Consider the following 17,902-nt stretch of genomic DNA (forward strand, 5'->3'; position numbering starts at 1 on the left):
GAGAGAGAGGAAGGGAGAGATAGAATCATCTATGAGAAATGTCGATCTATTATACCCCTTCTCTCATTCCCCCTACTGGAGATCAAGCCTGCAAGCCTGGTATGTGCCTTGATAGGGAATTTGCCTGGCAACCTCCCTGGGCATGGGTCCATGCTCAACCAACTGAGCCACACTGGCCACATGCCTAGAGCAATTCTTTAGCTTTCAGAATATAAAACATTTAACAGATGAAGGAGAGGTAAGGAGAGGGAGAGTGTGAGAAAAGAGAAGGAAAAAGAAAAAGAATAAATGGAAGGAAAAAGATAGGGAAACATATATAGAAACATTTTGCTATGTGATGGAGGACTGGAATTTGCATTTGTAATTTCCTTTCTTTCCATCTTCATATTTATTCCAGAAATTGTCTTAAATGAGAAGAAAAAGAGAAGGTCAGCTGTCGGGACCTGTGCCTTTGAGCCTGTGTCTGCTCAGAGAGTTTGTAGTGCACAGTCAGCTCTCCTTCCCCTGGAGGGAGCAGGAAAAAGTAAAGAGTGCAAGGGACCAGGAGGCACTGGAGGAGGGAGGAGAGGAGGGGGCTGTCTCTTATTCTTGTCAGGGCAAGCTGCTGGCTATCGTCAGCATCTTTTCTTGATCTAGGGACAAAGCATGTTCTGTTATGAGATCCCTGCTGGCAGCAGCTGTAGTTTCAAAAACAAAACTTGTGTAGAAATTACATCTCTTCTTTCACTTTCTTATTAAGTATGTGTGAGAAGAATAGAGGCTAGTAAATGTTGTAGTTTTATACTTGTTTAAAATATAAAGCATTAAACCCTACCTCTAGTTCCATTTTTATTACATAGAAGATTCTCTGTTACATGTCTACTAACTAGAGCATGTTTTTAGAGTTGTGGGATGTAGGGACTTGATGATATGGAGAAAGTAGCAACGTTTGGGAAATATTCACCTAATATGGTTAAAGAATGCTCAATTAAAAATATATCCTTCTTTTTTGTGGATTTTTTTTCTTGAGTATGTGCATAACTATATACATGCATTTATTAATATGATGTGGTTCTTCAGCCCCCAAGCAAAAGAAATGTGATTTTGAAAAAATAACCAAAATATAAACATGCTTTAACATGGTAATATAGGTAGAAGATGCATGTCCAAAAATTTTTGTAAATCTTAGGCTGTAACCATGTAGAACTTCAACTGACCTTGAAGCTGACATTTACTGACTTCCAAACTAGGGTAATGGGTTTTTGATGACTATTCATAAGCCAATTCATGATCTGTAAACACCAGTGCACGTGTTGCATGTTTTGATGTATGTTGCATAAGTATGGCATAACACAGTAAGAAGGTGTTGCAGGCTATAATTCATTTTAGACCAAACTGCCAGAAAGAAACACAACACATTTCATTCACACCGAGAGGGGAAGACCATAAGAGGGAAATTTAATTCTTCACGTGTCTTGAAAGTATATTACTATTTGGTAGTTTTACTTTCTTTTTAATGGTTGATAATTAAAACATTTTTTTTCCTTTGAAGTCTGAGTGATGAAGAAGGCACACATTTTTACCAGAGAGAAGATCTAGCACAGATCACGTGCTTGGGGACCACAATGGTGGATTGCCGATGCCACAATGTGGGCCAAGGAAAACTAGGGCTGGTTGCTGGGGTGGACATGGTCCTTCAACTTGAAGAGATTATGATTTTACCAGGAAGGGGAGACATTGGACGAAAGAAGGAAGGAAAGGAGAAGGGGAATGGAAGAGCAAGGAGAAGAATGGATGAGGAAGATTGGAGCTAGGAAAAAGAGATAGGAGGAGGCAAGGAAAAAGGAAACGGAAGCCTGAGATGGGAAAGAAGAGAAGAAAAGGGACATGGGAAGAGTTCCTCCTCTCTACTCTTGGCTCCTCCATGTCTTGTTCGGTTCCTCGGCTGTGGGAAGGTGTTCCCAAGATTTGTGTGGGGAAACTTCATCCTAATCTGGTGGAATGAATGGGCAATGGAAAGTTGGCCCCTTAGTTGATATACAAAAATTATAGGGAATTGAGTTTTTACTTTTGTACTTTTAAGTATATTTTTATTGATTTCAGAGAGGAAGGGAGAGACAGAAATAGAAACATCAATGATGAGAAAGAATTATTGACTGGTTTCTACATGCCCCCTATTTGGAATTGAACTCACAACCCTGGCACATACACTGACCTGGAATTGAACCTTGATCTCCTGGTTCATAGGCCATTGCTCAACCACTGAGTCACATCAACCCGGCTACTTTTGTACTTTTAAAGAGTGAAGTAGAGTTATAGTTATGTTATATGTTCAAATAAGAACAACAAATATTTAGGCTCAGAGATTTGAGAACAAAAGTTTTATATTTCTTAGAACTAAGTATTCTATTTCATGCCTCTGTTTTACAAAATCATATTTATTTTAGGCATTATATCCCTAAGATCAAATGAATATTATAGAACAGCATTTTGGAACGATGACCTATTTGTCAAGATTGGCCAAAAGGCTCATTATTTTTCAAGGAGTATTTGATACATGTAAACAAAGAGTAAAACAAAACAACCTGGAGCTCCAAATGGCCTTGTACCCATATTGAACTAACTGTACACGGTTATTCAGTTGAGTGATAGAGAGCAGTAAGGAAATATGGAAGGTAAAATACAGAAGGGCCTAGCTGAAACCGGTATGGCTCAGTGAATAGAGCATCAGCCTGCGGGCTGAGAGGTCCTGGGTTCAATTCCAGTAAAGGGCATGTACCGTGGTTGCGGGCACATCCCCAGTAGGGGGTGTGCAGGAGGCAACTGATCGATGTTTCTCTCTCATGGATGTTTCTAACTCTCTATCTCTTTTCCTTCCTCTCTGTAAAAAATCAATAAAATAAAATAAAATAAAAATACAGAAGGACCTTAAAATCCATAATCCCTGGCGAGGAGACAGTCTGAGCTGTGTTGCTTTGCACATACCTGCTAGCCTCATCTTGCTCTGCCACGTCATCATACACTTCCTGATCATCTTCAGCGGGTCTCGATGAAGGAGGACCCAGAGAGTTTTTCTTCCGTTGCAAGGAATCATAGTCAATCTGCACAGCAGTGGTTTTGATATAGCCATCTGCCGAAAGGGGAATAATTGATGTTCAGGTAACTGCAGCTTAAATAGTTTAAAGCTATGAATAGAATATCAGTTGCACACTTGCTCTATAAAGTGGCCCCTGATTTCTTTTCTTGCAGTTCTGATTCATAAACTTCCCATGTAGACACACGTTTTATTGTACCTCATCCAAGTTTTGTGCTGCTGTGGTTTGGAGTAAGCCTGGAGTCTGTTTTCAACATTCCAAAGTGATTCACATGACTCTCTCTCCCTCTCTCTATTTCCCTCCCTCCCCCTTTTAACATCACTGAGGAGCCTAATGCTCTCTTTCCTCCCTGGAGTCATATAAACATTTACATTGTTCCTCACTGAAAGATAACACAGACCAAGCGAAGATGGAACTACTAGTACACCTGTCATTTTAAACCTTCCTATTCTGGTCCACCCAGAACAAAGCTCCCAACTCAATGGTTATGAGCAGCTCTGGAAACATGGGTGCGTTTCTCATTTTTGGCTCCCAAAGAGGACAATGTGAAGTCATCGGAAAATGTGCACTCACATGACCCCCGGGTGGTTCTGCCCAACCACTTCCCCTCCGGGTTGTCCGTGATGCGGATTATTTCAATAGGCTCGCCTTGCTTGAAGCTCAGCTCATTCTTCCCCCCTTTGACATCACAGCAAGCTCTGGCTTGATGGATGACTTCAATGGGGCCGGTGAGCTGCAAAGAGGAAAAGAAAACAATCACACAGGCTTCTCTGCTATTCAGAGAATCTTGGAGGAATGCAGCTGGAAAGCCAGTATGTCCACAGCTTGCCAACTTGCCTGTTTCCAAGCGTTACAGGTTTAAACTAGAAATGGAGGGGGCGTGTCATTCCTGGGAATGCTCCGATGGGAGCAGTGAGGGGAAACTCCCAGGGGTCAGGCAGGACCAGGGGGAGCAGGGGCATGTGCTTGGGTCTTGGAGAGAGTGGAGGTCTGTGGACCTTAGCAACTCTGCGGAGGGCTTGCAAAGGAAGCCACTGATAACCGAATACCACGTGTGTATGACAAAGGTCAGACATCCAGGTGCATGCAGAGGGCTGGGGAACAGCAGGTATCAGAAGTCAATGTGTACATATGCTTAAAATCAAGGCAGGTCTAGGCCTTGGCAGCTACAGTAGCTCAGAGAAGCTTTACTCTAAGACGAGTGTCTCCAGATGACTTCATCCGGAGACACTTGTGTCCCTTGCACTACTGTAGTACATGCCCCAGAGATGCGTGCGGTCCAAAGCTCACAGCATAAGGAGGCTCATATGGAGCGTGGAAGGAGGACAGCCACAATGGAATTGAGGGACTGAGTCTTCATTTGCTCAGTCAACAGATTTCCTGGGTGCCCACTAAGCATAAGCCACCATAATTTATTTGAATTTTATCGTATTATATGGGATAAGGGAGCATATTGGACAAAAACAAGTCTGTTGTGAGGATAGTTACTCTTTAGAAAACAACAGCTAATTCTCCAGCCATGTAAGGTTTCAAGGAAGGTGCCCCTTTTGTGTGACAATTATAAAGAGGTTACAGTCAGCAAGCAAGCTCTTACTTTAAATTTCTTCTTTATCTCTTGTTCTTTCTTTTCTCTCTCCTTCTGTTCCTTTTTCTCCTGTTCTAATCTCTTCTTTTCCTCCTTTTCCCTTTTCTTCTCTCGTTCTTTGGATGCTTCTCTGTGGATAAACATTGGTAGGTTGTTTCAACAGCTGCAGGCATTGATGTGATAAGGCTCACTACGCAGAGGGGTTTCTATCCACAACAGGAGATAGTGTCTGAAGTCACATGAAGGTAAAAAGCTGGAGGAGGGGCGGGGGTCAACATTCCTGGATGTGTGATTGCTCTTAAAGCCCACAGGAGGCACACAGAGAGGATTCCTTCCAGAGGCTCTGCTTTCCCTCTGCTTGTGCAACAAGTGAAGAGACTGTTTTTAAAGGCGCTCTCTCTCTCTCTCTCTCTCTCTCTCTCTCTCTCTCTCTCTCTCTCTCTCTCTCTCTCTCTCTCTCCCATCACTCACAGGTACAAGAGCACACACATGGGTTCTATCTAGAGGCATATGTGGCGCAGTGGTTGAGCATCAACCTATGAACCAGGAGGTCAGCTTGATTCCTGGTCAGGGGACATGCCTGGGTTGCAGGCTTGATCCCCAGTAGGGGGCGTGCAAGAAGAAGCAGATAAATGATTTTCTCTCATCATTGATGTTTCTCTCTCTCCCTACACCTCTCTTCAGCAATAAAATTATATTAAAAATGTGCTGGTCTCTCATGCAACAGTGTTTTAACAGAGTTCTCTGTGAAATCTTCGCACAATAAAAGACTCTTTAGTCATTTGAATTAAAATAAAGGGCACCATTATATCTCAGTCATTTAAACAAAAAAGCTTTCCCTCCCTAGTACTGAATATCCATCCATTCTCCCACCTTCAAATCATTTTATTCATCTTAAAAGAAAAATATCATGGTAAAAAATGCAACTCATACATGTCTTCATATGTTTCTCCATCACTTTCTTCCTGTCAAGAAAACATGAATAATAATTAAGTTTAGTTGTTAAAAAAAAGGGAGCATACACATATTTTCATACATCCAGCACTTAGTAAAACAAACATAAATTTAAGTGTATGTACATTTGGCTTATTTGAAATAATTTTTTTCCTTTTTAGAGATAGACCATGAAAGTAAACCCCAGAAGATTTCATTTTCTCTCCTGCTATGCAATGCAGACGTGTAGCCAGACTTAAGTTTATGTTCAGTGCCACAGAATTCCTATGAGTCAGAGTAACAATTGGTATTTAATGTCTCAAGCATTTTAAATGAACTAAGATCATAAATGGAAAAATATCTTTATAAGAATTTTCATTTGTTAGTTTCTACTTATAAAAATGAATCACAATAATTATTAAATAGTCTAGTTCCAGCAATATAATATGAGAAGGAAAAACACTGACCTCATCTATATTTCCAGCACCTAAATGGGTTAAAAAAAAAAAAAAAGAATCACACTTAACATATTGTAATTAAGAAGCACTTTGATACAGAGTTATTAGATGTAATATAATATTCCAGAAAGTTCATAATCTAACAAAACATATGTTTTATCAAAGACATGGAAGTACAAAATAGAATATGTGGTTTAGATCCTTATTATGGCTTTTTGATACTTGTCATTTAATAATAAAATCATTTCATTGGCTTTCATAAGATAATGAAGACACCCTTTATTCTCTTTATGAAAGGCATGCACATTTGCTACGGGGCTTCTCTGGAATAAAGTTATTATCAGAAAATCACAAGTAGTTTTCCCTTTTTGACTTACTTGGTCCCAGTGATTTGCTTTCATGTATCAAATAAATCAAATTAATTAGATTTTTTTAAAACAAGATCACTTTTTCCCTAGAGTTAGGACTTCTCCAATAAAACTTGTAAAGCTTAAATTACAAGGTAAAAATTAATAATTTTTACTGTATTAACATTTAGTATGTTTAGTGAAGGACAGCATGGGCTAAGTTAATAGACAATGGACAGAATGAGAGAAGGTATTTGCAATCTCTGCAACTCACATGGGATTAATATCTGGAATACAAGAGACTCCTCCTACATGTCAACCAGAAAAGGACAACAACCCCAAGAAAAAAAAATGGCCAAAGGATAGGAACCAGCAATTTCGAGAAGAGGAAACATGAAGGCTCATGACAAGTGAAGTACTCAGACTCAACAGTAAGCAGAGGTATGAAAACGAGGTATCATTTTATACATGTAAGACTGGAAGCAATTGGAAAGCTGAATAACACCAGGTGCTGGTGAAAGGTAGGCATCCGGGAACCTTCCTGCCCTGCTGATGGGAGTGGACACAGGTTCAGAGCTTCTGGAGAGCTCTCGGCTCCCACTCTGGCAAAATGAACAGGCCACAGCGTAGGAGCAGCCATGTCACCTCCATAAGGAGTCTTTCAGGGGTCCAAATGGGGACAAGAAGGTGCACAGGATTGTTATTTGTTGTTCTAGTGAGTTGGAGTGAAATGTAAAATGTGAATGCATAGGACGTATACCATAGTATACTTAACATGCATACCATGAATTACATACATGGATCACGTATGCAGTAGTTAACACCAACAAATTAAATATCGTACATAGAGCAGCATGGATGGGTCTTCCAAAACACATGAAGTTGAGTGAAAAAAAAAGAGGCCAAAGTGAGCTTTAACATAGTATTCATGTATATTGAAATGTATACACACAACAGTATGCAAAGAATATATACAGACACATTCACATTAAATACATTAGACTATTTGTCTCAGGTAAGGGGAGGAGAGGAAAGAGAGTGGGTCATGGTGATAAAATGAATAAATAAATAAAACCAGAGAAAGTTCTTACATGGATCAATGATGATGATGATGCCCCGTTAATAACCCTATGAGAATGATTAAACTTCTATAATATGAGGTAACAGAAGGATCAATAAAACACCTTTTTGCCCCTTACCATCGAAGTGCATGGCACCATCTTGATTGTCCTCATTGACGGGGCTTCTGGAAACAAGAACAAAGAAAAATGAAAACAGAACAGGTCGATGCTCACCTTACAATAAAAAATAAGAAAAAATAAAAATGATTCTTGTTTGGTTCTTTTCTCTTTACTATCTGCTTTGACGAAAAGCTTCAGAAGTCATTAGAACAGGCTCAGCCCTATGTCTATGCTGCAGCTGCTGCCAAGACATGGAGCATGGGGAGGCCGAGCACAGAACTGTCCATTCACAGTGACACTCACAGTGAGTCCATGGCTTCAGCACAGCAATAGGCTTTTTGGTGTTAAAATAGCAGCACACCAATATTCAATTTTGGGATCCTGAAGGCATTTGCTTGGCTTCTGGTATAGAAACCCAAGAGAAGTAGTTCTAATCTTTGGCTCCTTTCTCTTTCCCAAACTCACTCCCATCATGGGTGGCTTAGACTCCAAGGTGCTTCTCATTTCAAACCACTTCTCTCCAAGGGCTCTACACAGTTACTAATGCCTGGGCTTGGCAAATTCCTGTTTATTTATGGAACATCTACATTTTCTATTTTTATTCTCCAGTTGATTAGCATAGCTGGAGAAAATTGCCACTTCATTGATTCTGGATATTGCAGTTAATTGACATTCAATCTCCACTGTACTCGCTACACTGTTCTATAATCTAATTACACCTTCTTTCTAGTCAACCCTCTCTTGCATCTATCTCAGTGGCTATTCACCACTTTCCTCTCCTCTCCCCTATAACCAGGTGATCTTGTTTCTTACTTCACTGATAAAATAGCAATTATTGGGTATGAACTCTCAAAAGAAAATATATTCTATAACCCCCCCAAAACAAAACAGAACAAAAGAACCCCCTGGCTGTGGAAGCGTTGTGCTGCAGATGAAGTCAGGTGAGCCAATGGCAGTGCACAACTAATGCGGCAAGTCTCGATCCGGAAGAATTGAAAGCATTTGTAATGAAAAGGAAGGTTATAATAGTAAATTCTTACTTTTCCTTCCATTTTAGAGCCCCCCCCTCCCGAAAGAAACCCAAATCAAACCTTACACCCACTATGAGGACCTTAGGAAAAGAACTGTTTAACCTTTCCTTTTCCAACCTCGGTCACTTCCCGTTATTTATTATTTCTTCTTACCTCACTCTTCCTGTCTCACTCCTATTAATAACCATGTAATTTGCTTTGTGTACTAAAATATTCAATCGCAGGTTCTGTTTTCATATGAACAATTCATCATACTGTTAAAACTATAATTGAAAATTTAAAACAGCACAAAAAGCGTGTTACACTGAAGATGCTGAACACTAATCATGAGAAAGATGCTCTTGGATGCACTTCAGTTTCTCTCAGCTGACTGCGGAAAACAGCAGGAAATATAGCTAGCTGATTTCTGACCACTAGGTGGGGAGGCAATACAATTTAAAATACGATATAACTTCGGCCTCCACAACTTTATTTTTAAAGCTATTTGCACTTGCCTCCAAACTTTTCCACTCTTGTGGCACCCAGGCCTGAGTGAAATAATTACAAGTGACTTCTGGGGAGCAGCCAGGTGATAAAGGCCACCCCATCTCCTGAAACCCTTCCTGGATCCCAGGGAGAGAGAGAGAGAGAGAGAGAGAGCGCTGTCTTCTTGCCTTGGATTGATATTCGCAGGCCAGCGGAGGGGGCACCAGGGAGACCCCCAGGTGTGTGTTTGGAAGGGTGATGGTGTGAAGAAAAGCACAGGAACACCCATATTTTAAAATTTTACTTAAAGAGTTTTCTATAAATTTCCCTCTCACATTAAATGTAAAATTTTGAGCCAGACTATCAAGACCCATTTTGCTTTCATTTCCTCTCTGTGGCTTATCTAGCTTCCTCTACTTGGGGGAAAGTTTCTAACCCAGATATTTCTTCATTTTGGAATTTACTCGAGCTCTCTGATGAGAGCTTAGAAGTTCTCACTATATAAAATATTATCTTATAGGTGTCCTTTAGCATTCATTTCCTCTGTTCTCTCCATCTGACAATCAACTTTTAAAAGCTCCAATTACATAGGTTGTCCAAAAAAATGGATACACACACTTTGAAAAATTTTAAAGGCAGTATTTATTAACATATATCTCATTTTCAAAATTGAGTTATTTTGGGGGATCACCCTTGTAGTTTACCTAGGCAATATAACATCTAAGCCTCATTCCTCTCCATCTTTCTTCTGGGAGTATGTATTTTGTGGAGTTGGCAACTCTTAGACAAATCAGACTTTCTAATTAGAAGTCCTTAATAACATGGAAACAAGGGTAAGGTAGAGTTGATTATAATCAGTGGCTTTTTCTATCATTTTCATCAAATAAGAACTAGAGCCTGGCTGATCAGCAGGTCCTTTTCAACTTCACAAGAATTTCCTGCAAAGCTGGGAAACTGACCAGCATCTTTAAGAAATAGCCGTACAGGTTACCAGGCTGTTTATAAAATCCTTTCCTCCTTCTATAACAGTTTACTCCCCATTCCATCATTATGGATTCCAGGGCGTAGGTTAGCACAGCAGGCCCACAACTGCTATTTTTAGAAGAATCTACTACCAACGTTGGCTCTTGGCTTGTATCTGGAAACACAGCTTCTAAAGAATTCCCTCCACTGATAACACAAGCTGCCTAGTGGTAAGAGTGCTTTGATGCACACTGTGATTAGGGTGAACGGCTGCTTCTTTACTAAAAGTCTGGCATTTTGGTAGCAGGTGCCTATATGACCAGCTTTCAATCAAAACCTGTGTCTACTAGGCTTTCTGGGGAAGCAGCATCACACGTGCATGGCGTTTTTGTAGCTGAAGGGCCTTCTCAATGTGTCTGTTCCCAGGCCTAGAGCAGAGGCCTGCTGTGATAAACCCGAGCCGTCAGCACTATCTATGGTGAACCCTGTGGGTCCTTTCGGGAAATCACCAAACATATGGAGGAGTCTTGGGGACCTCCAAACAGCAGGAATAGTGCCAAATACTCCTTCTTTTCACATTGCTTTGATCGAGCTATTACATAGCAGTCTTCATGTCTTGTAAATGTTCAGGAATTCATGCTCAAGCTATTTCATACAACCTCTCACTGGAATTACACAGGACCCAGAAGCCTGGCTGAAGCCAGAAGCTGGGATAGGGTCACATCATAAAATTCAAAAGTACTACTATTAATAGTAAGTTCAGATCAAGTGGGTTAATTTATCAAAGTAGGAAAGAAATTAAGAAAAGGACACAGGATGAATACATATGAAAGAAAAGTAATTACACAGAAATCAGGTGTATCGAAGAACACGTATTAATTAGTTATTTTAATTAAGCTATATTTATTTAGCACTTATATGTTAGTAGGCAAATGGCTTGCATTCTTATTTGGTAGCTGGATATCATGGGGTTTTAGGGACTTAAATTAGAATTTATAAACTTAACTGTTTGAAAGGGTATTCAGCTTCTCTGAATGCATGTCATTGGCCTTAGAGAAGGTAATAGTCACTTACCTGCTCTAACACCTTCTGTAACTGTCTTTGAATTTTCCCAAAGCATGATAAAATGAAACATATTGGAGGCTACCCACAACTTGCATGTTTCTAACCCCTGCTTTAAATTGTAATCATCAACATTTAAAGAAAGCTGTCAATCAGATATTATTACTAAATGGCCTTCTATACTAATTATGGATATTAAGGCTTTAAGTGCAAAGAACATCAATCTGGTAGGGGAGTGAAGTGAAGAAAAAGCAAACTGCAGCTCAATATTACTTACTTGTGGAAAAGGAGAAGCATGGAAAGCAATTCTCTAGAAGAATGAGAAGATCTAGCCTCGCTTGTCATAAAGATCCATGCTTGCCACAGCCTGAATACTTCAAATAAAAAACCCCACAACACTTCATCCTTCTCCAATCTTCCACTTGGTTTTTCCTCAACCAGCTCTTCTGGTAAATTGCAAAGAGTCCATGCACAGCCACCCATGTAGTTCTGACATTTCTAAAATGTAACCTCTAAGAAAATTTTAGCTTGAATAAAAGTTTCCTGGGTTTTAAAAAACAGCCTAAAAACTGGATGAGAGAAAACTTGTTTTACTTAGGACTCAGACTGACATTGGCTCAAGTTTCTGCTCTATCCTCGTGTGACCTTGGAGGAGATATTTAGCTTCTGTAGCATTCTGTTTCCTCATCTGTGAAATGATGATGACATGAGTAATTCATTATGATGATAGGGATTATATATGTGAAATGCCTAGCACATCATAGGCTGTCAGTAAAATATGGTAGAAGTGGTGGTGCAGATGGTGATAATGGTGTTGGTGTTGGTGCTGATGGTGATAATGGTGTTGGTGTTGCTGATGATGGTGGGGAAAGAGATGACGGTGGTGCAGTCCTGAAAATTGCTTCAGAACTTAAAAAAGGCAGTAGAAACTATGGTACATCTACACAATGGAGTACTATGCTGCCATAAAAAGAAGGAATTCTCATCATTTGTAGCAACCTGGATGGAATTGGAGAACATCATGCTGAGTGAAATAAGCCAATCAATGAAAAAGAAACACCACATGACCTTACTCATTTGTGGATAATAAAGAACATTATAAACTGATGAACCAAAAGATAGATATAGAGACAGTATATCAACAAGCAGACTGTCAAATTACAGCGGGGAGGGGAGGAAGATCTGGGGGAGATAATAGGTCAACCGAAGGACTTTTATACATGCATATAAGTACAACCAATGGACATAAAACTCTGGGGAGGGAGGGGATGGGTGGGAGGGAGAGAGGGGGGCAAAAAAAAAAATCAATAAAATATATTAAAAAAAAAAAAAAAAAAAAGGCAGTAGAAATTTTCTTCCGATGAATGCTTACGAGAAAAAAAACCACCGTAAAAGCAGGTAAACAAGAGCTGCTCAAGTGTCTGGAGGTATGAGAGCAGTTGCTTAGACCTTCTCTTTCCCTGTTAGCTGTCCACCATGTGTCCCCAGCGTTTTCCCACGGAACCCTCAGCATTCAGCCAAGCACAGTTTGGAAGTCTATGGCACCAGACTGACAAAGAAATGACAAGATAACCTTTCACTTACTTTAGATCTAAAGGAGGTTTAATGTTTCTGGGAGGTAGACTTGGGACTGGTGGTTGTGTTGGGTGAGAAGCTGGCAATGGCGGTTGGCTGGCCGGATGGGGTGGTGGAGGTGGTGGTAGGGAGGCTGTTGAGTAAGGTGTTTGGCCTTTGCTGGTACCTAAGAGGTAAAACAGACAATACCGTGAATTAAGATAAGTCTTCAAGATACAAGAACTGGTTATTCCAAATATGCAGAATTGAGAATTTTAAACATAAAAATTAAGAAATGCATCCTAGGTTGAATTAATGCATTAAAGTGTCTAATATTCCAAGTATTATGGGACATGGCATTTTTAACGTCCCACTTCTTTTATGTTTTCAGCCTTAATGATGTATAATTGACAAATAAAATTGTAAGATATTTAAGTGTACAACATGATAACTTCATACACCTAAATATTGTTTAAGAACTCCCCACCCCCATGGAGTTAATGAAGATGAAACTTAAAAGTCGCTTCTGTAGATATTACATTGTGAATGGGATGAAACATTGAGAAAACATTTTTCCAGGATTTGAAAACTGTTACACAATTAAGCAAAGTAGTTACTCAATCACTGGGAAGTAAGTGAAGGTCTGACATATGCCTTTGTTGTTTGACATTTGTCTTGTTAACATAAGCGAAAATGTTACTAATCAACATTCAACTTAGAGTTACACTCCTTAATCAACTGCAACCATGGGTTGGTTACAGATGTAAAAATCAACAATGGGCTATAAGGAATTTTCAACAAAAAGTACAGTATATTTTATTGTCAATATTGTGTGTGTTATACATCCTTTATATCAATACAATTTATTACATGTAAGTATGTAGAGAGAACACGCATACACATGGCTTTTCCTAGAGAATTGTTCCATATTTGCCAGCATACCATTGCTTATTTCTAAAAACTGTCTAGGTTCCATTGGCTAAATAATGAATCACTGGTCTCTGTATCTCCAGCCTTGGCTTCTACCCTCATCCTCCTTGCCAAATTCCCGATTCACTCTCTGATTTCATACCTTATGCTTAGGAATTATGCACGTTGCCTGGTTTTGTTACATGCAGAGTTTGTATTTCGGGTCCTTCTAGCTTTGGGGCAATGTTTTGAAAGCCAAAGAGGGTAGCCTCTTGAAAAACATTTTGTTTTAGTTTCACATGCCTGAGCATTAGTGAGGTCATTTTCTTTCATCTTTATAACCATTTTTTATTTTAATGGTATTATATATTCAAATCCTTTGCCTATTTTAAAAACAGTATTTGCTTTTCCTTATTGGTTCATAAAACCTCTGTCTTAAGGATCTTAATTGTTTTGCTTCTTACATGGACGAACTAGAGAGAATAATGTGGCTGCTTTGGCTCCTGCCTCTGTCTGTCCATAACAAACAAACAAACAAACAAACACAAACTAAAAACAAAACAAACAACCCCAAACCTTGCCACACACAATCAAATCCTCAAAAATCTTCAAAACCTTTAAAGAACATGTAGTACTTAGCCCTAGCTGGCTTGGCTCAGTGGATAGAGTGTCAGCCTGCAGACTGAAGGGTCCCCAGTTTGATTCTGGCCAAGGGCACATGCCTGGTTTGTGGGCTCAATCCCCAGTAGAGGGTGTGCAGGAGGCAGCTGATCAATGATTCTCTCTCATCATTGATGTTTCTATCTCTCTCCTTCTCCCTTCCTCTCTGAAATCAATAAAGATATATATATATATATATATATATATATATATATATATATAATTTTTTTTAAAGAAAGAAAATGTAGTACTTAACTGTAAATTTCCTTAGTGGGCAATGGCAGGCTTTTCAATGACATATTATACAAAAAGCATCCTAATTTCTTTTAGATATTCCAACTTCCTTCCAAAGTTTCTCCCTGGTGGTAATTGTTAACCTGTTAACCGAGCGGGACCTATAAATATGTCAAACATAAACAATATTGGGAATGGATAGGACATATGAATACGTCCTTGAAATATATGTTGTGCCCTGAGAGGAATGGTATATATTTTTTGTAAACTTTATAATTGTTTGTAAAATTTATAATTTTTTAATTCGATGTTTCCATTTTTTTGTTGGTATTCTTTTCTATTTGTTTGTAATTTTGTATTTTTCTTTGTGCTTTATTTATAAATAAACGAAAAAATATATATTTCATTTATTTTAATTAAGCATAAATAAAAAAATAATAATATAAAATTATGTCCACTGGGCGTGATGTACTGACACGTCCTAGTGAAAGAGTATGCTCCTGTTGTACGTTGCATAATTAAAGAGGGAACTCCCCGGTTAACAGGTTTAAGAACATTGCCCTCTCTCCTCACTATCCCAGTCCTCTTCTCAGAGCTCTAAGCTTGCTCAGGCCCTGCGCTCCTGACTGGGGACACCCCTGCCAGCCCAATCCTCCCAGCAGGAGCTATCTCTTTGGCAGGAGTTGAAGTAGGGAAAATTAGTTCCCTTATAAATCAGGTATATAAAAATTTCTAACTAATTATATTTTTATAAGACATAGTGTATCAATTTCATTTTTGTCATTAGTTCAATATAGGACTTAACTGTCTTTTCTCTACACCTAAATCAATAAAGAAATGATTTTACATATAATTTCTATCACTTAGAACTTCATTTAGAAAGATCTTTCCCACCCTGAGAACATATTATTATTCACCTTCTTTTTTCTTTGACTTTTCTAGTATGTATGTATTTATGTTTAACTTTTTAAAACTATTAGTAATCTATTCTGGAGTAAGGCCTGAGGTCAGGATCTATTTTTATGGTTTTTATTGTTATTGTTGTTCTTAAATCATTTGCTAAATATCCCAGCCCCATTTATCTAATAAGCTATTACTTGACAGATGAAAATGGTATCTTGTTATTTTAATTTGTAAATTATGCGGTTTGATAGATTCATAAGCGATTTAAAAGCTGACACAAAGAGAATAAGTGACTGTGAGTGGATGCTATGAACCACCATGCACATATGCCACTTGTGACATCTTTTCATGGAAAAACACTTGACAAGCAGGAGGTGTTACCAGATGAGCGTAATCTAAGGGCTGGAGGCAAGGAATTACAGATGTTGTTTGGGGAATTGGAAACACTACAAACTGACTTATCACCAAACCCACATGCTTGCTTATCCTTACCGAGGTTCATAAGACTTTCAAGTGGGCCTCTGAGGTGGGCCCCACTGCTCTGCTTGCCTCTCCTCTCCCTTCCCTCATTGTCATAACTGGGGCTACCTGGAAAGAGCATGCCTGCCTCTCCCTAGGACTGGAACTCCAGGGGTCTCCATGGAGCTGTGGGCAGGGGAGAGCTTGCCTGAGAGTGCAGCGGAGCCAGAGGAAAGCAGGGCAGAGCAATGGAGGGGACTGGTTGGCTTAATGAGGCTCTAAGCCAAGTGTTTACGTGCCCTGTTCCCCATGAAGCTTGGGGGACATGTGCTAACGTCTTCCCAGGCTCCACCAGCATTGAGCAGCGAAACATTTGATTTTCAAAATCTGTGGTCACTTTCAAATAGTACAAGGAATATATTTGCATGCACACAAAATAATTCTAAGAACAAGCACATTAGTTTCTCAGGGGAACAAAAACAAGTAGACATCGATGACTGTAAAGTGATTGGCTCTAAAATCTCAATATGGACTTTTTAAAAAAGTGTACCAACATATAAGTAGTAATACTGGAATTCTCAAAAGGAAACATCTAACCTGTTGTGATGGAAAGAGTGGGTGGGTTACAACAAAATAAGTAAAAAAGAAACTTTAAATCTATAGGAAATGTCTGAGATTAATGATAATAACATAAAGTGACCATTTTTTTTTTTTTTTGACCAGGTACCATTCTAGGCATTTCATATTTGTAATCTTGGGTATATGTTGTTAGTTTGTTTCCATTTGATAGTTAAGAAAACTATCCAAATTCAGGGAGTTTGTAAATGATAGAAGTTGGGATCAAACTCAACCGGCATTTGAACCGTGTGTGTGTGTGCGTGTGTGTGTGTGTGTGTGTGTGTGTGTGTGTGTGTGAGAGAGAGAGAGAGAGACTGGTCCACGGGTTGCTATGATGCGCACTGATCACCATGGTGCATTTGCTCAATGCAGGAGCTGCCCCCTGGTGGTCAGTGTGCTCCCACAGCCAACCTTCCTCGGTCCCTCCCCCTGCAGCCAACCTCCTGCAGCCAGGATCGCCCTTATCGCAGGCCACCCCACCTGTGTACTGGGCCTCCAGTTTCTTATAATGTCTTTGGCTCTCTGCCATGTTCTACTGCTTCTCAAAGTAAAGAAATGAAATTATTGGTAAGTTCAAATAAACACGTTAATATGCTTTCCTAGGATCTGAGTGTTAAGCCCAGCTTTTCCAGTGGGTACCTTTCCTCTTAGTGGAATTTCCTAGGCCTTTTCAGTTTCAGGCAGGGCAGAACTGGCTTTGGAGAAGGCAAAGTCAATCTGGGGCACATATTCACACATGTGGGTGTTTTGAATGTTGAATTTATAATATATATCATAATTTGACTCTGGAAATCAGATAGCAGGAATGTAGACATTTAGGAGCTAGTAGAACATGGGTCCCAAAAGATGAATGACTGATGTGAGATGGCAGGAAAGAAAAGTCTCAAGGAATGGAATTGAGGAATTTGAAATAAAGTCATTAAAAACTTAGAAGATATAAAATAAATAAAATAATGGAAACAACAACAAGCTTGGAGTTTAGTTGGCATCAAGAATTAGAGATATAAAATTGAGAGATAATACTCCAAATGGATCTATTTATGGATATTATCCTCCAAGGCTTAGGGGTTATTGCCTGTGGCTTTAAAATATTGGACCTTTACCCTATAGCCGGTTTGGCTCAGTGTATAGAGCATTAGCCTGCAGAACAAAGGGTCCAGGATTCAATTCCAGTCAAGGGCATGTACCTTGGTTGCAGACTCCTTCTGGTCCTGGTCAGGGCGTGTGTAGGAGGCAATCAAATCAATGTGTTTCTCTTACATCAATTTTTCTCTCTGTCTTTCCCTCTCTTTTCCACTCTCTCTAAAAATCAATGGGAAAATATCCTCAGGTGAGGATTACAAAAATTATAAAACTAAAGTAAACTACTGGCCTTGAAAAGACCACTTGGTACTCCTTCCTCAAAAATGACAGCAATGTGTAGGGGTATGGGCCCCACAGCAGTGGGCAGAACCTGACTCCTGGAC

The 17,902-nt window shown here is 39.4% G+C and overlaps 1 protein-coding gene across 3 annotated transcripts in view; it reads right to left on the bottom strand.

Annotated features, from left to right (window-relative positions):
* FYB1 (FYN binding protein 1) overlaps positions 1–17,902 on the bottom strand; it is a 125,865-nt gene that overhangs the window by 23,337 nt on the left and 84,626 nt on the right. For all 3 annotated transcript variants that reach the window (XM_036410956.2, XM_036410954.2, XM_036410955.2), the window contains exons 3-9: positions 12,684–12,840; positions 7,597–7,643; positions 6,060–6,079; positions 5,593–5,624; positions 4,669–4,789; positions 3,648–3,807; positions 2,965–3,109 (exon numbers count right to left, since the gene is read on the bottom strand). In XM_036410956.2, coding sequence (XP_036266849.1) covers positions 2,965–3,109; positions 3,648–3,807; positions 4,669–4,789; positions 5,593–5,624; positions 6,060–6,079; positions 7,597–7,643; positions 12,684–12,840 — 682 coding nt within the window. The remainder of the gene's footprint in view (positions 1–2,964; positions 3,110–3,647; positions 3,808–4,668; positions 4,790–5,592; positions 5,625–6,059; positions 6,080–7,596; positions 7,644–12,683; positions 12,841–17,902) is intronic.

The sequence above is a fragment of the Pipistrellus kuhlii genome, unplaced genomic scaffold, assembly GCF_014108245.1.
Source record: "Pipistrellus kuhlii isolate mPipKuh1 unplaced genomic scaffold, mPipKuh1.p scaffold_m20_p_4, whole genome shotgun sequence".
NCBI classification, from domain to species: Eukaryota; Metazoa; Chordata; class Mammalia; order Chiroptera; family Vespertilionidae; genus Pipistrellus; species Pipistrellus kuhlii.